Consider the following 22,001-nt stretch of genomic DNA (forward strand, 5'->3'; position numbering starts at 1 on the left):
GACTATCATTTTGACTATTACTCACTGTTTTAAGACAGGATTAGAAATAAACATAGTTTATGCACGGTTGGGCAGTTAATTGAATGTTTATATGCTGATTTGCCCGCAAGCAAAAAAAAGGAGGGAAACAGTCTATACTGACCGCCAATTAAGGAGAAAAACATGGTAGTAGTCACATTTGCTGACGGGACAGATGGGCATACTTTGGACACTGTCGAGGTAAGACATTTCTTTCAACACATTACAAAAGTCAGAGAGAGTCATACTACACACTCAGCCCTCATCAGTTTATTTCTGTTAAACTGATAAAAGTAGAAATAAGTTACTTGACCCTGAAATACATGTAAACAGCATCCACCTGCCATAGAGAGCATGTAATGTATACAGGCGAGTATATCTTGTGTGGATACATTCTCAACTTTTGTACTTGTAGGGATGTGTTCGGTGGTAGAAAAGTGCTACATATCTTCCAAGCTCTTGGTGGTTCCAGTTCATACAGTTTATATTCAAATATGAATAATTTGATTTCATGATTTCAACTGCTCTATTCAGCGGCTGCGCCAACAGGAACTGAGAGCCTTGCGACACTGTGTGAGGATGGAGACGACTCGCTGCAGGTGACGCTTCACCAACACCTTGACAGGGTGACTGTGTTTCTGCCTGTAGTCATCCTTCTGTGTGTTACATGTCAAGGCTTCCTCACTGACCACGTCCTGTACTACACTGTCCTGCTCACTAACAATGTTCTGTAACACAGACTGGGGGAAGTCCAGCAGCTGTATCCTTAGCCTGATGGACTCCACTGATCTGGCGATGATGCTGTACAGTTCAGCTGTTGTCTTGTCCTGTACGGGCATGAAGTTCACAGCGACAAGTCGGCCCACAGGCAGGGATGCTTGGCTGTCGGCAGCTTGACAGACCACGTGGATTCTACCTATGGTCTGCTCGGTGCTACCAAAGGACCTCTCCAAGATCTCTGTCGCCAGGAGTGAGAACCCAAAGTGCCCATGGTGGTTTCTATGCAGGACGAAGTCCTGACACCTGGCAGGTTTGGGTGGAGGTGCAGGAGCGGTTCCTGTGGTCTCTGCTGTGTTGCTCGACAGCCGGGTGCGAGGTGGTTTCTGTGGGGGTGTAACAGTAACCACACCAGCTCCTGAGGCGATGGAGTTTGTCTCTCCTGTCATCTGCTCCCATTTGCCCACAATCTCTCCAACATGATGTTGGCGTCTGGGAAGGAAAAACAAAGGTACAATTGTCTTTTCTGGCGCACACACTCCTCAAAGGACTATGCCAAAGAAAGATAGTTCAGGTCACTTTGTAGGTTACTGGTAGCTTTGTCGGATCATTTAATCGCATGAACATCAAAATCATGTCATTACCTGATCAGGGCTTTGTCCACATCTGGTGATGAGTGGAGGTGTGCATCATGTTGTGCCTGGCTGACCAGAGCCTCGAACCTCTGTACAAGTGTGGTGACGTTTGATGATCTGTAGATGAACAAACAGTGGTTAGAAAAGTAGCAGTCGTGCCATTCATGTCTAGTTATTTGTGAACACTTGGTGTACTAGTCGTTTCCCTCACTCTTCACGGTCTCATGGGCAGGGGGGTCAAGGTCATGGCAACATCATCCCTGCTGAAGGTATGTTCTGCTCACAATAGACAAGATAAAGGTCGTTTTTATAAAGTGATAGAATACTGCTGCAATATATTTCTATTGATGTGTCAACCACAGTCAGTGTACAGCATAATCTGTAGTTTTGCAGTTTCAAAAGTAGATTCTAGTTGTGAGCACTGCAAGAACAATGATAGGTAGGCTATAGTTCTTACTCGCTTAACACAGTCACTCCATCACCTCCCTGACTCAGCTGAGCAGGTGAGGAAACATGCTGCAAGAATGAAAAGAAAACAAAAGATGCTGAAGTAAAGGGTAAATCAAAGTGTATGAAAATTCTGACAGGTGTCATGAAGAGCATCTCTTGGTTGAGTTTGGCCACCTTCACAAAATCAAACTGATGATTTCCCATAGGTTTAAAGATTTGAATGTGGATAAAAGAGCAAATAAGAGAGGAAAGATGGCAAAAGATAATGTGAAAGTCCTAGCTCAGTTTGGATAGTAAAGAATCTGACAGTTTACATGCTGATATTTTGCTACTCTTCACAATTCATGAACTGTGTCAGTACAAAACAAACCTTTTTCCACCGTTGAAGGTCATTTGCGGTGAAGTCAGAAATAATTTGATAAATGGCTAAAACAACTGACAACATGTTTTTAGATGACTAGGTTAAACGTACCTTCATCCTCCACTCGTCTCTCTTAGATTCCGTCGGCATATCCATGTTCACCATGGCCGCAAGTTCAGTTACGTTACACAAAGTTGTCGTTTTCGAACTCTCAGTCCTGGCAAGGTCATCAGACAAGTCGGCAGAAAAAAACGAAAAGTATGTTAAAATATAAACGGTTACAGAAAGACTACATTTAGACACCTCAATATGTATTTACATGTAACAACACTGGGAAAGACGTCTTCAAATGAGTGTGAAATTGTTCTTATAAACGAAAACTTTGGTGACCTTGGTAGTTCTGGCTACCTTAGTGACATTTGATTGTAAATAGTAACTTTTCTGTGCTTCATACCGCCACATTTGGAAGTCAAACTGCCTTCATTACAAGAGAACAACTCTTACAGGAAACATGGCTAAGTTATGACTAAGACTTGCGACTTGCTGAATTTTTCACCTAAAACTGAGGAGAGAAATTTCCTACCTGCTTCTCTCGAAAAGGAAATATTTTTGTGTGTGTAACTTTAGAACCCGTGTCCATGGCAACCAGAACGAACATGGTGATCGAACGCAGGGAGGAATAAACCGGCAGGGTGTGTTGGAAATTGAAGAAATATTACAAATACTGATCGATTTATGCTAATATTTTCTTGAAATATGCATTGTCATAGGTTTTACTTTTCTCTACGTGGTTTATTGCCAGGTTTCATTCAATTATCTACTTTTATACATAATGTGAGAGCAGTTTTTTGTGTTTTGTTACAGTTAGCATTCGTGGTCATTCCTATTTTCTTCATCGCGCAGCAATAACAACCAGGTTGCGACTGTAAAGAGCTTGGTCAAATCCTTTAGTCTGTATCTGTTAGTCGGCATAACCATAAGCAATTCTCGTTGTCAGGTCATACAGTTATCCGTCACTGTAGTTTATGTGTGACAGCAATCTTCATTGTACATTGTCAAAATAGAAATCGTACTACTTTACATAAAGCGGTCGTGTTTTTTTCTCTCCGTGGAAGGATACTGAAAACACAAGATGGTGAAACGGTCGTCAACAAGTTGCCAGACATATTTGCCTACATCTAAAATGACTTTAAGACACTAGTTGACATGTGGTTGACATATAAAGGATCGGTATTTAGGCGCTATGCGAAGAGCCTCAACTCCCCCCCCCCCCCCCCCTATTTGGCCCCTGAAGGGGTTATTTCGGGGTAACGTAATGTAGATGTAACGGTAAGGTCTACCCGATACGTAACTTGATGAGGTCTTACCAGGAAGTCACGGGATATCATTGTTGTCATAACATTATTGGGACATCTGCGTGACTCGAAATAGGTACTTCGCTTGAGAATACCGCAAAAGAATCCGACAAAAGCGGAACTTCCATGAGAATCCAGCAAAAGAATCCGACAAAAGCGGAACTTCCGTGAGCTCTCGGACCTCACCATGACGGTAAGGTCCGAGCACTTATTTTCTTCTCGGCCAAGTCAACCTGCGTCCTACCAATCAGTATTCCGCATAAAGTACTAGTAGTAGTAGTCAATATATTTGGATGCCCAGTTGCGCAGCAGTAAGCTGATGAACAAACAAACAAAAGCTTTTCCCCTCACAAAATGCATTCTCGTCATATTCTAACGCACTGAGCCATATTACCCAGTCACTAAAAGTCAGAACTGGTCTACCGAAGACCTTGCGTCGCCAACCGTAACTGATCATGACCCCGATGATGAAATGCGTCTGGGTACCTAACCTTCATCAGCAGAACTGACACAGGCTTGCAAAGAATCAACGCCGGGAAGCGCTGTTCAGTAGGAGCCAGGGTATTCTAACGTTGATAACGTACAGTTGTGCCCGCAGTATGGCAGCCAAATGTCTCATACTTCTGCTGAATGTATATTTTCTACGTTGTGGAGCCAATGAAGGTATCAACTTCACTGTTTCTGTGCCTAAAAATACCGAGGTTGGAAGAGACGTTGCCAGCTTGCCGAGTTTGCTGGGAGTGGAGAAAGCGGAACTTCCGTGTGGAATGGTGGAGGGGGATCGCTATGGCCGGTTCTCTGTGAGTACGAACTGCACAGTTGTGGTCGCCAGGCCACTAGACTGGTCAATACAATCGGAATATCTTTTAAAGGTACGCGTTAGAGGGCTTCAAGACCTTGGTCACCTTGTCGTAGGTGTCAAAGTAAAAGTGAGTAACGTTTTGGGATATCCTCCTGTGTACAACGAGACGTGCGAAACACCAGTCAATCCCGCCGGGAACCGGACTGAGGATTTTCTATTTAGTTTATCGGGGAGTTTCGAAGCTGTGACAACTGCCGGAGATGTTATTTTCCTTGAGAAAACAATCAGCAAGCCTACCGACAACTCTTTAACCATCACTGTAGAAAATAACAACTGCCAGGTTCGTATGGCAATTGGCCTACATAATTTGAACGACCTAACAAGATTGGTAGAACTGTTGCGGGCGACACAGCAGAATTATAGATCTACGATATCATGTCATGCAGAAACTGCCGCACAGTCAGAGCTATCATTAGCGCTTTTACACTTTGGTACTCCCCAAAAGTACAAACTCAACTTGCGTTACTTAGAAGAGCAACTGCAGGACCCGCAGGCCATGGAGAAACTTCAGAACCAACCTTTGGTCTACTTTTTTTCGTTTGAATTTCTAACAAAGAGAAAAGCGTACTATACATGCAAACTTCCGATACTGCGTAGTCCAGTCAGTATTTCTAATGCTCCGAGTATACGACATGTTCAAACGGTGACGTTAGATTTGAATCCGATCGGCTGCGCTCCCGATAGATACGGCTTTCTGTGTGATCGGAACTGCATCTGTAAGAATGGTGCCCGCTGCCACGGCGTAAACGGTGCCTGTAAATGCAGAGACGGCTGGCATGGTGTAGCTTGTGACATTCCAAAGCCAGGTGTTTTTGCAACAACGACACCAAGCGACCCTTCTAAAATCTACAATTCCGCCGACGTCACTCTTCACTGTCAAGTCCACCACGTCAATGTCACAACGTTAGCATTACGGCTTCCAAACGGATCTGAGATTGTTAGGAGTAATTCTACTCAATTAGCCAAAACTGTTTTGAACATACAGTCTAAAGACAATGGTCCCTACAAGTGTCAGGCTTCGGACAGCTATGGAAACGTCTTCAATGCAACCATTCTACTTGACATTGTCAAGTGTCCACCAAATCGAAAAGGCGAGCTTTGCGATGAAAGTTGTGATTGCCTCCAAGGCGGGACCTGTGACTGGCGGACTGGTTGCGTCTGTCCGCTGGGGTGGACAGGATCCAGGTGTAATGCGACATGTCCGAATGACACGTACGGCGAACAGTGCATGAAGGAGTGCCGCTGCCGAAACGGTGCAAACTGTAGCCCTTACGATGGCAAGTGTACCTGCACAGCTGGCTGGTACGGATTACAGTGTGAAGTGCCCTGTCCGAAATACAGGTACGGCCTGAGATGTCAATTGACTTGCACCTGTAAGAACAATGCCACCTGTGATAACGTAGACGGCAGCTGCAGGTGCGTGGCGCCGTGGACAGGGAAGAACTGTGACGAAAACCCAGCTTCACGATCGGAGCCATTGTTCGAAAGCCTGGTCACAGTAGGGTCCATCATCATGCTGGCTGCTTTGGTAACCACCATACTGAACAAAAAGAGACACCTGTGTGGCGTTCAGCCCGGCAAAGACGGAGAGACCGAAGCCCTTCTGCAGCTGCAGCAGGTGGAGGCTGGCCTGGCTCAGACCGTCCGGCCGGGCTGGCTCAGTCGCTGGGGCACGACCAGCCGACACCTGACACTCGGTCACCTGGTAGGAGTGGGGATGTTTGGACACGTCATTCAGGCCAAGCTCAAGACAGCTGCCGGGGACATCACTGTTGCAGCCAAGGAAGTTAGCACACCGGACAGTCGATGTTATCGCAGCTTCTACAGGGAGGCAGCCATTTTGGTGGCCGTGCACGAAGATCAACATCATGACAACCTTCGCTCCAACATTATTCAATTATTGGGACTGGTCAATGAGTCGACAAAAAAGTATATCCTCATGGAATACGCTTCCAAAGGCAACCTTTTGTGGTTGCTGCGACAGACACGAAGGCAAAATGGGACACAGTTTCTTCCACATAACCTCCGCTATGCCGTTCACATTGCCCGCGCTCTTCAGGAGCTCCAGCGCCTGGCTCTCACACACTGTGACGTGGCCGCTCGGAACGTCCTCATCACTGCTGACGATGTGGCCAAGTTGGCCGACTTTGGACAGGCCCGTGACGTCTATACCACTGTCCAATACGTGACTAATGATGAAGGCGACAGAGAACAGCCTGCTAACCGAGATAAAGACAACGTGAAAAATGAAGTATTGCCGCTGAACTGGGTATCTCTGGAGTCTTTGGAGACAGGCGAGTACACCTGTCAGAGTGACGTGTGGTCCTTCGGCGTGCTGCTGTGGGAGATCGCCACGATGGGCCGAGAACCGCGTTACGATGGCAACAACCAACCGACCTGCCACCAGCTTGCACAGACCCTCCGGAGGGGAATTCGGCTAAGTAAGCCTCCGTATTGTTCCGGAGAGATGTATGACGTCATGATGTCGTGTTGGCGGGAAAATCCCTCAGAAAGACCGTGTCCGGACGGGATAGAGAAGAAACTCATGCAAATGATTACAGAGAAGGAAACCAGAGTTTGAATTTTCAAAAGTTTTGTTAAGATATTTTGTTGTCCATCCCATATCAGTGCAGTCAAATGGGCTTTTTCTTAGAGTGAGTTATTCAAAGATGTCAAGCCCACTAGTGTGTTGGTGATACAGGCAAAACTATCTTTAGGCAATTGTTGTACGAATATGGAAGCCGATAGAGTTTAAATGCATTTGATCTATGGCCATATAGAGCCTCAAAGATATCCAAGCAATTATGAAGACACATCAGAGATGTGATTTATGCTATCAGGATGTTATTCTAATAATCTAATCCATAGAGACTAACCCTGTCGATTGTTACAAAGTGTGTTACATATCAATCTATGGTTTGGCAAAGCACAGATCATAGTGACACTTTTGAATTATAACATTTATTGGAGGAACATGTTCAATAAACCACCTGGTGATTTACAAAGTCCCCATCATTATCAATATTCTGTGTGAGCTGACATAAATATTTGCCACACTAACATAGGTCACAGTCATGAACAGCAATTAAACCAGGCTAACCAGCGATACATATGTGCACTATTTCATTTGGTGTTAATAAATTAATCAAGAGTAAAGACAATAGGCAGTGGTAATGTACAAATGTTTAATAATAAAAACAAACATTTGTCTTACAACATGTACCAAGTACATACTAGTTACATAGTACTGTGCTGAGTACATTATAGCATTGAATGTCTCATGGCAGAATGAAATTTAACCTTCTCACTGCTGCTAAACACAATAACCAACACAAACATGGTACCAAAAGGTCACCTCAGGACACCTATAGGACATACTGGTCTATAAAACATGGCCTCTATAGTATACACATCTGTGCCTGAGACAGGTGTTCATCAGTAATATCACCCACCCAGCAGCCTATGTTTGTGCAACCCTATAGTCAGTGCAATTAACTGCATGTAAAGGTGACTATAGGTAGTGATCCATAGCTAAACTCATTTTTAGGTTCAGGTCCAGATTCAAGTCCAGAGGTTCAGGTTCAGATCAGGACTTATATTATAAGTCCGGACCTGAATCTATGGCACATGTGTGCTAAGAATATATATTTTTTCGGTTACATATAGAATAGCATATTGGCATAAATCTTACATGAAATTTAAAAACTATACATGCAAAATCATATTCAGTCAGTAGTAAACACAAAATTTAAGTGATAAACACAAATACATCATACATCAGTGTTTTTGTCTTTTCCAACAGAAATTTCACAATCTAAAGAAGGTTTAAGATGGTTCAGAAAAAAAAGGAGAACATAAGTGAGAAATTTGGACTTTCCAGATGTTTAGTTTTTTTTGGACTTGAACCTAAACGTTAGGTCCAGTCTGATTCAAGTCTGGAGTTTAGGTAATGCAGCACTAACTATAGGTATCAACTTTCTGGTTCTACACCTGTCTGGTGATGACCACATACCCGGGCCCGTCATTTGCCCCATCCTGACCGCTCGTGTCAGTACCTGAGTTAAATGAACCACCACCGCCTCCTCGGCAATTTGAGTCACAACACCCTCCCCTGCCGCCCCCTGAGTACCCCCCTCCCCCTCCTCCTCCACCACCACCCCCATGACTCCCTCCCCCTCCACCAAACCCACCTTCAGCATCATTATACATCCCACATCCTCCAAATCCACCATTAACAAATGCCGTCCCACCTTGTCCACCATTCTCACAAGCATACTCATCGACTTCAAAAAGTTGAGAACTCCCTCCATCTGTCAGCAGCCCTCCCCCTCCCCCACCCATGTCTTCATCCTCCCCCTCTGTCGCCCCCTGTCCGTTTGATCCTCCACAATAACAAGTTACATCATAACCCATGTTACCAGTAGTGTCCACAGTCCCGTCACACTGGGGATCATGGTCATGTAGCAACCCTCCTGCTCCTCCCCCACCCCCAGCAATAATGAGCGGTGTGTTGTCTCCCCTGGTGACAAACGTACCGCCCCCTCCTCCTGCACTGGCGTAATCCATGTAGCCATAATCCTCGTTCTCAGCACCTTCTTGTCCCACCAGGATCTTCAGAGTTTCACCTGGAACATACAAAAGCAATGATCAGTAAACATCATTCCAAGTCTTCCTCTAGAAACTTAATGTATCTCGCTGCTGATAGATTGTTACAGAATCAAACTTTCAAAGACTTTTTCTCACATTGAATACACACAGTCACTTCTTCATTAATTCTGTTTATATTAATGCACTACATAAGTTGATTGGTTTTAGTGAGCCCTATGCATCTTTAATAGTTTCAAACTGAAAGGCTTTAAATGAGAAAATGCCGAACCTTGTTTGAGGTTAAATGTTCCCCTCAGTATGGCACCCCGTCCTCTGGCAGACTTGAAGTCCTCCACGCCCCACCCTGCCGCAGCACCTGTCAATCAAACATGTCAATCACTTTCAGCACATAGATGATGAGATGACAGGAACAGGGACATTTAAGTTTGTTTGTAATACTTTCCAAATGTGTTTAATCAAGAGCGTACAAGTGTCCTCTAAAAAAAGTCCCTACCTCCAATCTCTATGCTGTACGTTCCCGTCCTTGGTACAGTGAAGTGTTGTATCCCGTCATGTAGCGTCACCAGGTGTTCATGGTCCTGTCCCCTGTAGTGGTTACCCAGGGCAGTGGGGCCCAGACGGCCGGTGGCGCCCAGGGTGGTGAACTTAAAGCAGAGCTGGCGATCTGGCAAAAAAGTACCGTTGGTGTTTTATAATTGATTCATACAGATTCGATAGATAATACCTGCATAGCATCTGAAAGTTCAATAAAGGTATTTCGGGTCATTTATCAATGTAAGTGAAGATCACTTGGTCGGTGTAACCACAGTAAAACATTGTAGCTCTGTGACTATGCACATACCACACAGAGAAGCTTTTAAAAAAGTACATATAAACATGTTTCTATTCTATATTCATATATGTTAACTTTGAAACACACATTGAGAGTAGCACAGTCTCCTGACTCCCAGGGATCGAACCGGGCCAGCCAGCGCACAGTCCCAACGCACTCACTAGGCTAAAAGGTCAGGATGAGTTAGACTGGCCAGTAAGTGGCGCTTGAACCACACTGTTACAACTCATTGGAAGATGTTTAATAGCAAAAAAAGAAATGCTTCAGTTCAGAGGTCTTCATAAGATCAAAGGATGACGATAGACCAATAAGACCACAAAAAAACATACCTATAATTCCGCCAAAAATTATTTCCTTTTCATCCCTTTCTTGCCTAGGCTCAAACATGAGGTAACTGATGTCGTCAGGAATGTCCGGGGTGGGACCTTTCAGCAGAGACTCTAACCGGGCCGTGACGTCAGAGTACACGTTCATGACGTCAAAGTCACTGCCATGCTCCACGACTTTCTGTGAGAAGTCCACTGTGCTGGACAGACAGCCCAATGTGCTCTCAACACTGTCGGCTGTAGCAGAGAGTTGCTTGGAACGGGCTGCTGTGACGGCCGATAACTTTTCTTTCAGTTCAGTCTGCTTGCATCTGACAAGACCAGTCAAAAACTTGATCTCTTCCTCTGCAGCTGCATCGATGTCGTCTGCAGTTTTCTCATTCCTGTTGTCCAGGTCAGCCTGCTTCTTGGCTGCGACACTTAGAACGTCTCGGTATTTCGCAATTTTCGGCATGGCAGCTTCCAGTCTGCCCTTGACTTTTGCCCTGACGTCACTCACAACGTCTGTCAGGTAGTCGTACTTGTGGTCCTTGTGCTGCAGTACCGTGCAGTCTCGGCAGATGGGGTGCTGACACGTCTCACAGTAGAACTTGAGCTTCTCGTCTCGATGTTTCGGACACATCGGCAGTGATGTCGACTTGACTGATGACGTCTTGGTGATCAGCTGCTCTTTTAGCTCCGCCACGCCGATGACTTCATGATCACGTGTACGTTTGAATCTACTGTGGGCACGCGCGCATTCATCACACATGAACTCTTCACAGACAACACAGCCACAAGTAGCCACTTCTTCTTCGCACAGATCACAAAATACTTTGCCATCCTCCACACTATCTACTCTCTTGTGGGCCTGAACGGTGTCCCTCAAGCTCAGGACAAAGAAGTTGTTTTTGAGCCCGGCGACACCGCCGCCCGCGAGCAGCGTTTCGGTCCGACATGTTGGACACGGAAACTTGTCCTTCACTTCACCTTGTTTCTCTACAAACTTCTCCAGACAGCCCTTACAGAAGGTGTGAAGACACGGTAGGACCTTGGGGTTCTTGAAGGTCTCCAAGCAGATGGTACACTCCAAAAAGTCGCCCGAAATCTGGCTGAGGATGGCGTCCCCCATTTTGCGTCATGAATACACTCATGAATACTCTCATGAATAATCATGATTTCATGTGTGCTTGTCACGTGACCGTGTAAGTAGGTGAACTTTGAACTTGCCCCCCAAGCAGAGGTTACGGGGTAAGAAGGTCACAATTTTCACAACCAGTCCCTGATCGGAGAGTAGTATTGTAAGAGAGAACGTCATTGGTCGGGTCTGATTCTGTATTTCACTACTGATAAATTGTTTCATGATATGGAAAATCCAAGCTTTTCCCGCAGTGGCAATATATGTTACTCGTTATATGCAATAAATGTAACAGATGAAATAGATTCATAGGTTACATGCTGGCGCATATACACTAGACTTCCACGACCTTATACCTTCGACACTATTAATGAATAAAACAAGAAATTCATAGAAACTAGATATACATCATGTTGGTCTGAGATCTTCGATTTCAATAAATCCAATATCATGCTCTGACTAGTAGTAGTACTGCATAAGGCGTAGTCCACGGATTCGACGTCGCGACGGGAACTTGCATATAATAAGGAATTAGAGATTAATGCGGTATCACTGCAATTCCTTTATTCAATCACATTTAAAGAAATATATCATACCATACACGAAGAAGCAAACAAACAAACCCCCTCTCCAACAAGTCCACACTACAGCCGGTAACACGTGTTACTTTCAAACAACATCAACACCCCCCACAGGCTGAGTACCAACTGGACCTACCGAGTGTTTGAAAAGCGGGAATATTTTGTCATCACTCCTGGTGTTTTCTTTAATCAGTTCGGTAGCCCTGTGCTGGGATCGGCAGCTAATTGGTCATTTCCCGCGCATTGTGTGAAAAGTTGACAGAAAACATCGGCAGGTACAGTAGTGGAGGGCCGCACAGGCTGGGTGTCAGAGGGTAGGGACTAGTAGGGAGCTGAAAAGCGCAGCTGGGGGATGGAACACTGCGCGCGACCGTGTGTTAGGAGAAATTCTACAGACCGTCAGACGATTTCTTCAATCAACAAAAGTCTAAAATAGATGGAGAGAGTGGGACCGGCGCTTTCATGGACAAACTTTGGTGACGAGTTTGTGGCACGAAAACGAAGGAACATGTCTCAAATATGTGTGTACATCATGAACTATCGTGACGCAAATATCTCAACAGTCTCATACTATTACTAGTACTTGCTTCATCCCATCGCCACGCCTGTCCCGGCTTGACCTTCCTGTTGTGATTGATGTTCATGTATGTTGGTAGTAACATGTCGAGCTGTCATCACCTGTTTTAATGGTTCAGCCACTTGTTGGAAAGCTGAATAAACACCTGTTGTCCGTCCCGTAACCTTATCGGAAGTTATCTTATAAATGTGTTGTCACATTTTATCTTAACAGGACAAATGGAGTACCCAAAGCTGTCTTCTCCAGCGAACATTTTGTTAAAACATGAGACTGCTAAAATTTACTGGTTTTCCGACTTGATATATGTATCATTCATAAGGAAAAAAACTTCATGCAGTTATGAACTCATTTGAACACGGCTTGTCATTCCAGTTTGAAAAGAAGGTGGTAGGGGGTGTCGCATCTTGAAATGGTTCATCGAACATTTCAAACGAACCAACTGAAAAGATAACTCCTCGGAGGATTAGCAATTGTCGCGGAATGAGAGTAATGAAGACCCCCCAGTGTTCTCCCCCACCGGTTGTATTAGTTCTGATCAGGTGTTGACAAAACACGGTAAGCTAACCCCGGCACGACGTGAGCGGCATGAAGGTGTCTCCTGTGTCTTCTGTGTCCGCATGTTCATTCCAACTATCAGGTTATCGGGGAGAGCACACACAGGTGCGGCGGGTAAACAGCGGGCAGTTTGGACTTCTTCTACTTTGTCACATACTGCCTTACCCATGGGGTTCTTGTTAGTTTTCTACATACAAGTACGGCCCCAACTCATCTCTCTAGAGCTCGGTATCCTCCTGTTGTCATGAAAAAGAGAGAGAACCGGTTGTTGTGGCCGTCGTGTTTGCGGTTCGGCCGTCGTGTTTGCGGTTCGGCCGCCGCGACTCCTGAAAAGTCGCACAGCGGTTCACGACACACTACACCCGATTTTCCTTCAATCTGATGCGCTTATACCTACCTCAAGGGCCACCAGTCCTGTATTTTGCTGTCATATGTCATACAGTGGAAGTCGATTGTTATCGGTAAGCAAAAACTAGAAACAAAGAGAGACACTGTCTGTGTAACCGGTACCGAAAACAGAAATGAAATTGGTGAGACCTAAGTGAACTATTTTCGTGAATTAGATCACTCCGCCTATTGACTTTTAAGATCTACTAAAGGTCTTGAAACTCGTTTTCCAATTTTCTTGTTTAGTCTGTCGCAATTCTAAAGTAAATCCTTAGCTTCAGGTTGATCCTAAGTACTACAATGCTATGCCCACCCACCCGGAGTCACCCTCTCACCCAACCGTACGCGTTGAGAAACGATCGTTCCCTGACCAAGTTCAGCGGACAAACACAACCAGTACCGTAGGTAGTACTGAACGCCTTTACTTCTGCGAAGACCTAAAAGATCTTCTGACATACGGCGGGCCCTAGCATATGGAACGTCTTCTGTCTTCTCCCTACCAGCCACAGACGTTCATTGGGCGGGTCGACAGGTGAGAAAGATGAACGTGTAGCCAGGTAACATGGCTTCCTTGAAGAAGCACCTTTCTTGTGGTACCTCTCTTGGCTTGCTTGGCTGTAAAATCTACGATAAGGCCGGTTATGTAAGGCCCTTTATTAGCACAACGCTTTGATTACTGTAAATGCATTTAAGTTCGCGGTAATTTACTTTCGCGGTAGGGAAAAAGGGGAAGTTCGTGGTGGTTTTTAGTTCGCAAGGTGGTAGCAGGCAGAAGACAGAACAAGCATTTTCGCTGTGGTTTTAAGTTCACGGTGAAAAGGTTACCGTGAAAACTATGAACATTAAACCACTGCGAGCTTACACTCTTGTCGATATTACTTATAGTTAGGTACACTTCAACACAGAGTAGATATACAACATGTATATTAGCCGTGAGGCTACTGTGACGAAACTGATGATTCCTTCTTACGTAACTGTTCAAAGTACGTGTGTAGTGTCAACACGCATGTAACAAGTGACATTTTGTCCACGGAAAACCTCACACAAACATAGCGATTCATCGCCTGGGGCTTTCACGGTTTGCTGAAGTTCACTTAACTCGGTAACATTTTCCGAAGCCAAGCCAAAGTCAGCGTGTAGCACTTTGCGTACTAGTATCCAGTTCTTTGACTAAATCACCGTGGTTCTAGTTGGTGAAAAACTACCGTTTTTAGATGATCTGGATCATAAACCAGTTGACCTTGACGTTGTTTGTGTGAGGCACCGATGTAATCATCATCATCATCAAGACAAACAGCCAGTCACAACACTAGTTACCACCGATTCTAATTTATTAATTTAGATGTCCACAGTCTAGTCACTGAAGCATGGCCGCAAAATTCAATCCACGTTTTTCGCACAGCTCTTTACTTGTTTCTCACATAGTTGCCATTGAATCACGAGTTTTAAAAGGTTTTCGACGACATGTATTGTCAACGAGGAAGACACCAATGAGGACGTGGAATAAATGGATTACTTAAAAGTTGTCATTTTCAAAGAGAGCTTAACAGACTGTGGAAAACACTTGGTCACGACTGAGCTTGTCTAGTGGACTAGTTCGATAAGATAAGGTTCCCTGTCAGACATGGAACAATGGAAGTCGGCTGACTCACGACATTGGTAAAAGGGGAAAGTTCCACTTTCCACCCTCCAATCTCCCCGCTTCATCAGAAGTCTAGATACCCCACCCTGGTCCGTCGTCATATTCCCTCAGCCTGTAAACACCGGTCTGACACCTGAAGAGCGGAACAAACATCAGTGTGACACCTTTTGTTCGCCATGTCACCTGCCGCAGGTAGAAATCACCACCTTCTGTGTAACGTTTAATTTAACAGGTAAACTTTACCAGACAAACTAAACAGCAGGACGTTATTGAGGACCGACAGTCTAACTTACAAGTTGTCAAAGTAACAAAGCGCACGCGGGTGTAGAATATTGCGGTTGATTGACAAACGCGTATAGTCACATCAGTGGACAATATTCAGCTGGCCGTGAAAATAGAAACTTTGAACTAACGCGTTCTTAACTTTGTAACATTCCTTTACAGAAATGTGTTTGAAGAAATGATGAAATGGGCAAATAGACTTCTCTGTGCAACGCTTTTCCTTCACTTGACGAGAGAATGTTTTTATTGGCTCTTAGTACTTTTGACATCTGGCCCGTCTCAGCTTTTCAGACGCTGTTAAGCCAATGTCAAGATCTTTATCAGCCAGACTATTTCATTACGGATCATTTGCGTGTTTCATTCTTCTTTCGAGCTTTGATAACGCCGGCGTCAGAAGAATACATTCTCCTATATGTTTATTATCATTATTGGGTGGATTGAATAAAACCAACACACCTGCACTTTGCTTTTTGTTCCGCTTTAGTTGATACCTGCTGTATAGAATACGAATGAAATATCATACATGTATAAATCTTTTCCCGTTTCTGTTAAGTCATTCGGTTCGGTGTAACCGCCCATCTTACAAAGATGTAATGTATTACGCAGCAAAGATTCAGTAAGTATCTCCTATAAAAAGATATAGAATTTGAGAGCATACCAAATGCCCACCGGCCGGTGAAGGTACAGCAACATTTGCAAGGCAGGAAAAATAAATACATTTTTAGACTTTGCCCTAAATATAGTCCTTATCACAGCTATCTAAAGCCAAGACTTCCTAAGAATTCCCGTGACGTCATCATTACCTGTTGATTTGTTGAGCCGTATGTAAATAAGCCCGGCCACAGGACCAATCACAGCGGGCAAACACTTTGTATTGGGACCAAGAACCAGAACACATGCAACGCACGGGGTGATTGGTTTGGAGTCTTGTCACCTCGACATATCTGAGTCATCATTCACTACAAATCAGTACTACGCGGCAACAAGGACACATTGGAAAGGATCACAGTTTTCCGTCCGGATACAGCCCCGAGACGTCTATGCTGGACTATCAGTGGTCTTCTTGAAGTACTGGGGGAACGTGGCTATGTGTTGCCGGTGTTGTTGTGATATATAATATTTCCGAGCGGGACACTACATGTGGTGTAGGTGACGACACGACAAGGTTTGCCACTTACCTGGAACAATCGCGGCGCACTCCGCGGATCAGGGCACCACGCGCCCGGGTCAGACAGGGATGTTCTTCTCTTCTCAGGTAAGGAGAGGGCTTTCTCTGGTGGAGAGTGTCTTAATGCGCTTAAATCCTCGACAGGTATGTTCTTAAGAGCAGAACATAAGAGCCTCTTGATCTGCGATCCGGGACGATGCGATGCCATAACCCCCTGTCGGACAGGTGAGGTTTGTAGATAACTTAACGTTTAAAGTTTGCCACGAGATCTTCCATGTTTGCACAGATGTGTTGTCTTGCGGTGTGATTATGCGGTTGTCTCTTTAAGACTGGTGACCCAAGACACCCAGAGATGCCTCTGCTGTCCTGGCTAAGAATAGCCCTAGTTGTTTAGTCCTGTTGTGTGTGAATGGCATGTAGAGAGTGATTCAGCCTGACGGCATGGCGCAGCGGTCCACTCCCAAACAGAATCACTGATGACCAGGGACCTTCCAAACTGACAAAAGGGCGCACAGATGTGACGGGGAAAACGGGCGGCTCCTATTGTACTCAGGATTGTCTCTTTTTTCATAGATTTGAATGTGGTCTGAGGGGGTCGCGCGGACAGACCGGCGGGACAAAGGAGTTTTTCGGTGCCTGTCTTCTAATCTCCGTTGACCGGCAACGGATGAAGTCTTCCCTTCTGTCAGCGACTGTAATTATGCTCAGTAATAGTTACTAATAAGCTTTATGGGGAAACTTGTTGTTTTGTCGTATTTCCGGGCTTAAGATCTATCTCCAATTAGAAGTTTATGTTTTCACCAGCATTATTGTTATTAGTCTATTACGTTGCTTGTGAATGGGATACATTAGTAGTCTCAAGGACAAGCCGGACAAGAGTTCTTGGTTGGTCGCGGGTCTAAGGACTGAGGAGTAGGATGTTGTATTGGAGCTCTGGAATGGCCATATAACAATGTCATCTTGACGTCGATACCTTGGCTAGAACTAGTCCTGTTGGGATGGGTGAAGTCACCGCCGTATGATATGAGTAAACTTTAAGGGTAATATCACGTTCATCCACAAATAAAACAAAGAAACATTGCTACGGAATGTTACACAAAGTCGCCTTATTAAACGTCAATGTATGTGATATTACATATGCACCGCAGATGTTGTGCCATGACCCTGATATTGCCCTGTGTGGGTGTAGATATCAGTGGGCGGGGGTGGACGGGGCCCGCCCGACATGACCTAGCCCCCGCGTCGGGCGTCTGATCCCGTTCTAACAGGTTATTGAACAGGAGTTATATATTGTGGACATGTAGTTTTAAAGGTCAACAAGAACTAATGTTTGCCAAGCTGTAAATCACAAGGCGAAAAGCACGTTTCCTGCAGGGACTGTTACTGAATACCGGCAGTGTATCTACTGTAGCTAGTTATACATAGCCCGCTACCAGGCCCCGCGGGATGGCTGGAAAAATAGTAGAAATTGGCCTAATAGAGTGAATACTATGCCAAGGGAGTTGGCTAAGGAGAGAGGGTCCAATATGCCATCCACGAGAGCGGCAAACTGTACCCCTATAGCAGACTAACTCCTTTTTCATGTTTTTCTGTCTATTTGGCCAGTCTACTCTCAGTCCAGCCGCCTCTGGAGCCTGGTAGAGGCTAAGTTATACGTTGTCCCTAACAGTAGTAACACTGTTGCTTCCATGCCGCTTTGTCCTTAACTCATCACATCAAAGAAAACTTCGCATGTGTAAAGTCACCATGTAGTCTTCTTGGGGTGGTCAAATTAAATGCCCAGATTAATTACAAAGGACCGATACGTGTGACTTGAATATGATAAGTAGTATGATAAGTGTGTGTTGTTCTCGACTATGCCACGTGTTTCTTGCATTACGTGGAATAGAATCTGCATAAGTTATGCACAAAGACCATTTCAAAACCGTGTTTTAAACTTACGGAACTTTATAGCGATACGATACGATACTCTGCAAGTAATAGGACAACTTGCACGACGACGTCTCCAGTTAACAAACGAATGGACGACGACATTTACACATGTCCTTGTTCTATTCCTGACGTACTTCACTGTTTGGTCAATGTACGTTAATCATGCCGTGTCCCGGTGCTATTGGAAAATGCCGGGGTCCCAAAGATAAACATATTACACATAGGACACAGTGTTTGCCCGCAACACCTGAAGTGACATTACAGAACGGACGGTCACAAACAAACGTACCAACATGTGGGTCTCCCGTACAAAGGACAATTGTAAGGGGTTCGTTTGGATGTGATCTTTGTGACCTTTGGAGAGCGATTCTACTTTTCTTGTTTGTTTTACATCCATCATAGTCTTACTCTGTTTTATTTTCTGTAACTTTCCCTGAACTTTAAAACCCGACCTAGATAGGAAATGTTAGCTTGGCGAAGTGGAGTCGGGCCCCTTTGAGAAGTTGTAACTGATATTTTAAGGGTGTCGCAGGTTAGCGATTCTAGCAATATTTACTCAAAGTGTTAGGTATAATCACCAAGCTATATATGTCATCTTGGACACCGTTCTACGTCTATGATATGACATGGTTCCTTCAATGGTCATCTCGCCACTTATAAAGTGGGTCAGTGCATCTGCTTGGAGAACTGCTTGGGGATAGGTCGCATTCTGAACTGAGCTTATCACATCTTTCAGCAAGTATGTCTACACACAGTTTCGCACCAGACGTGTGATTTTACTTCTTCTTGACGTTTCAGTCCTGCGAATCGACACAAGACGTGTACAAGCACCTCAGAAAGCTTGTCTTACAGGGTAGAACTACTAGAACAGGTGTTGATTTGTTTGGAGTCAGCCTGGCGTCTGACAGAACACGGCTGAACAGGGCGCGCTGGGGTGTTGCCTCGCTTGAACGAAAGACAGGAATTAGAGTGTAGGAACTGCGTAAACAAGTAATGAATTACAGCTCGGTGAGCGGGACGAACAACGTATGGAAGCTGTGTAGTGTCCGACATCATTTGATACATGTCACGGGTACCGCCTCCATCCTCACCCCAACCCCCTCCTCGACCGACTAACATTCTCCTTTATACAGCAGAGCTGAATCCGCGTCATAGAAACTCTCTACATTCAACGACGCGGATTCAGCTCTGCTATACGGAGAATGCAGACCAGTGGAGTCCGACTGCCATCACTAGGAGGGTCTCACTCCCTCTGACACGGTCTCAGAACAGCTGAGCAGACAAATAGCCACACGGCAAATCACACTGAGAGGAACTGGAAACAATTTGTGGAACTTCGGTTCCCTGCGTGTTTTTAGCAACAGCAAAGAAATTTAGCCCACAGTATATCACAGATGTTAGCTTGTAGTGAGTCTTAGTATAGTAGTCGTCCCATTCTCAAAATCATCATGATAACAGAGCATTTATTTTATGGGCATTTTAGAGAGATCTGGACTATAAGCATATCATAGACAGTGATTTAAAACTATCCCGAGTTTGAATCAACTTGGATCAAGGCTTCGACTCAAATGTGGCACGCAGACGGCCAGACATGGACCAATGAGTGATCGAAATATGTACTGTATTTATCATAATATCCGCTAAACGTCGCTTTTGCATTACATCCAATTTGTTGAGAGCTACAGAACCATAGATCATGGCATGATGCAGCACATCGGTCAGGAATCTTGCTAACTCCCCTGACTGAGATTCATATGGCAAAGACGACACGCTGCAGTGTTGACATAATTCGCAAGATGTCCCATGCAGGGTGCTAATTTGCGAACGTGGCTGGAATCCGGGGCGTCTGCCAGCCTGCCGTCACACTTGTCAGACAAATATCAGGCCAAGGCTAACCAGAGACAGGCGAGCCCGCAGGAACCCGCAGCGACATGTTGGTTTAATTTTACGTTTCATAGCACGAATGTTGGTTTGTTTTGGAAAGAGTTATTCTCGAATTTGGCTTGCTGAGAGCTTTGCGGAGGATGAAGCGATATGGGATTTCTTGTTTTGTCTGCCATGTCAGAGATGAAATATTTGTGGAAACGAAACAATCATTAGTGATTAAGATGAGAAATGTAACTGCTATACTTAGACTGGGTGCCATCCGATTACTACTTGGGCTCCTACACTCGCTGCCATGAAACAATAATAATTTTTTTCAGGGCAGCGAGTGTAGGAGCCCCGGTAGTAATCGGATGGCACCCAGGCTATGCTATACCTAGTAGTGAACTGAATCAAAACATCTTTTGGGGAAAACATTTTCGTTCAAAGAATAATTTCCATTGCAGAATTCGGATAACGCTGTGAAAGAAAGGGAAGAAAAAAAGAAAGAACAAGAGTTCTACGACCTCATACCTTCGTCAAATGATTTTGACCTTTATGACTGACGTATTGGGAGTGTTTTTCATCAATCATCAATCATACCAGTTGACCCTCTTCACCCAAATAACATAAGTTGTCCAAACCTCCTTGTTATGACTATGAGCTTAACAAAGAAGGTTATGCTAACATTTATCATCAATTATGCAAATAAGCTCCCTCCTTCTTAGCATAATTTGATTCAGTGGTGTTCACATTCACACAACTTCCTAATGCCACAAGTATGACATTGCCGTCATTTACTAGTATGGAATTATAGTAGTTTCTCATTAATTATGCTAATTAGGCCCACATTTGCATATTTCCTATCTATCAACATTCCTCTCTTCCTTAGTTACAAATGTCACATATTTGAATAGTCATATCATGGAACACAGCAGATTTTTAAAATTGCCTCATTAATTATGCGAGTTAGAATTTGATTTGCATAATTATCATCCAATCATACAAAGCATCACGTAAGCTATCTACATACCAAAAATCATGACCATCCATCAAGACCATCTCGAGTTATAGTTTTTCTCATTAATTATGTCAATGAGGTTCTCATTTGCAAAGCTGATATCTATTAATATTTCTCTCTTCCTCAGTTACATATGTCACATGTTTAAGAGTCCTATCATGGAAATTGATGGATGTATAAACTTTCCTCATTAATTATGCAAATTAGATACTGATTTGCATAATAAGTATCTAATCATGTACATCAGCACTCAAGCTATGTACTTACAGAAATTTATGACCATCCACCAAGCCCTTCTTGAGTAATTCCCTTTCAAAGTCTGAAGCAAAACCTGCCCCTGCTATAGCCAACCCATAAGTCTGCTTGGAGACTACCTTACCGATGCCTACAGCTGGCTGACAGCCAATTTGTGTAACTGACGTTTCCTGCCTTCAACATGACCCCTCAGGACCTTCTTGCCCTATCCATGACGCCTTGGAAAAACACAGCCAACACGTACACATACTTCAGCATACAATATAACACATTTTTACACTTTTCTCGTTAATTATGCAAAACACTTCGCCCAAAATCTAATCATCTTGAGATTTCCCACATACACACCGACACACCAACTACGACAACAAACCATCCAGGCGTTCTCGACTTATTCTGTTCACTAACAGACACACAGACAAGCATCATCGAATAACCTTCTCGACGAAACCATTCG

At 44.4% G+C, this 22,001-nt stretch overlaps 4 protein-coding genes across 6 annotated transcripts in view; 2 read left to right on the forward strand and 2 right to left on the reverse strand.

The window, feature by feature from the left end:
• Window positions 1–273: 273 nt before the first annotated feature.
• Window positions 274–2,822, reverse strand: LOC136432194 (unconventional myosin-XVIIIa-like). The gene is made up of 5 exons (XM_066423240.1): window positions 2,765–2,822; window positions 2,293–2,398; window positions 1,828–1,886; window positions 1,380–1,487; window positions 274–1,227 (listed from the first exon to the last, which is right to left on the reverse strand). Exons 2-5 carry the CDS (start codon window positions 2,344–2,346, stop codon window positions 549–551), a joined length of 900 nt encoding a protein of 299 aa, XP_066279337.1. The 5' UTR covers window positions 2,347–2,398; window positions 2,765–2,822; the 3' UTR covers window positions 274–548.
• Window positions 2,823–4,007: 1,185 nt separating this feature from the next.
• Window positions 4,008–7,563, forward strand: LOC136432202 (uncharacterized). The gene has a single exon (XM_066423249.1). It carries the CDS (start codon window positions 4,136–4,138, stop codon window positions 6,977–6,979), a length of 2,844 nt encoding a protein of 947 aa, XP_066279346.1. The 5' UTR covers window positions 4,008–4,135; the 3' UTR covers window positions 6,980–7,563.
• Window positions 7,564–8,382: 819 nt separating this feature from the next.
• LOC136427666 (E3 ubiquitin-protein ligase TRIM45-like) lies at window positions 8,383–11,324 on the reverse strand. Its single transcript, XM_066416754.1, has 4 exons — window positions 10,168–11,324; window positions 9,500–9,670; window positions 9,275–9,361; window positions 8,383–9,023 (listed from the first exon to the last, which is right to left on the reverse strand). Exons 1-4 carry the CDS (start codon window positions 11,273–11,275, stop codon window positions 8,383–8,385), a joined length of 2,007 nt encoding a protein of 668 aa, XP_066272851.1. The 5' UTR covers window positions 11,276–11,324.
• A 2,438-nt stretch (window positions 11,325–13,762) lies between these two features.
• Window positions 13,763–22,001, forward strand: part of LOC136432228 (probable methyltransferase-like protein 24) — a 44,029-nt gene continuing 35,790 nt past the window's right edge. The window contains exon 1 of one of the 3 annotated variants that reach the window (XM_066423329.1): window positions 13,763–13,938. The gene's annotated coding sequence lies outside the window, so the exon portion shown is untranslated. Of the gene's footprint in view, window positions 13,939–16,253; window positions 16,561–22,001 lie in introns of those variants that run through there. The other 2 variants (XM_066423321.1, XM_066423298.1) reach the window with 2 other exon arrangements.

This window comes from Branchiostoma lanceolatum, chromosome 1 (genome assembly GCF_035083965.1).
Source record: "Branchiostoma lanceolatum isolate klBraLanc5 chromosome 1, klBraLanc5.hap2, whole genome shotgun sequence".
NCBI lineage: Eukaryota > Metazoa > Chordata > Leptocardii > Amphioxiformes > Branchiostomatidae > Branchiostoma > Branchiostoma lanceolatum.

Bases quoted from the DNA above. Each gene is read 5' to 3' on its own strand.
- LOC136432194 (XM_066423240.1), bottom strand. From the start codon at position 2,346: ATGGTGAACATGGATATGCCGACGGAATCTAAGAGAGACGAGTGGAGG. The intron at 1,488-1,827 runs GTAAGAACTATA...GTTCATCTACAG, and splicing joins GGAGTGACTGTGTTAAGCGA to ATCATCAAACGTCACCACAC. The intron at 1,228-1,379 runs GTAATGACATGA...TTTCCTTCCCAG, and splicing joins GTGGACAAAGCCCTGATCAG to ACGCCAACATCATGTTGGAG.
- LOC136432202 (XM_066423249.1), top strand. From the start codon at position 4,136: ATGGCAGCCAAATGTCTCATACTTCTGCTGAATGTATATTTTCTACGT.
- LOC136427666 (XM_066416754.1), bottom strand. From the start codon at position 11,275: ATGGGGGACGCCATCCTCAGCCAGATTTCGGGCGACTTTTTGGAGTGT. The intron at 9,362-9,499 runs GTAGGGACTTTT...TTTGATTGACAG, and splicing joins GTACAGCATAGAGATTGGAG to GTGCTGCGGCAGGGTGGGGC. The intron at 9,024-9,274 runs GTTCGGCATTTT...TGTATGTTCCAG, and splicing joins AACATTTAACCTCAAACAAG to GTGAAACTCTGAAGATCCTG.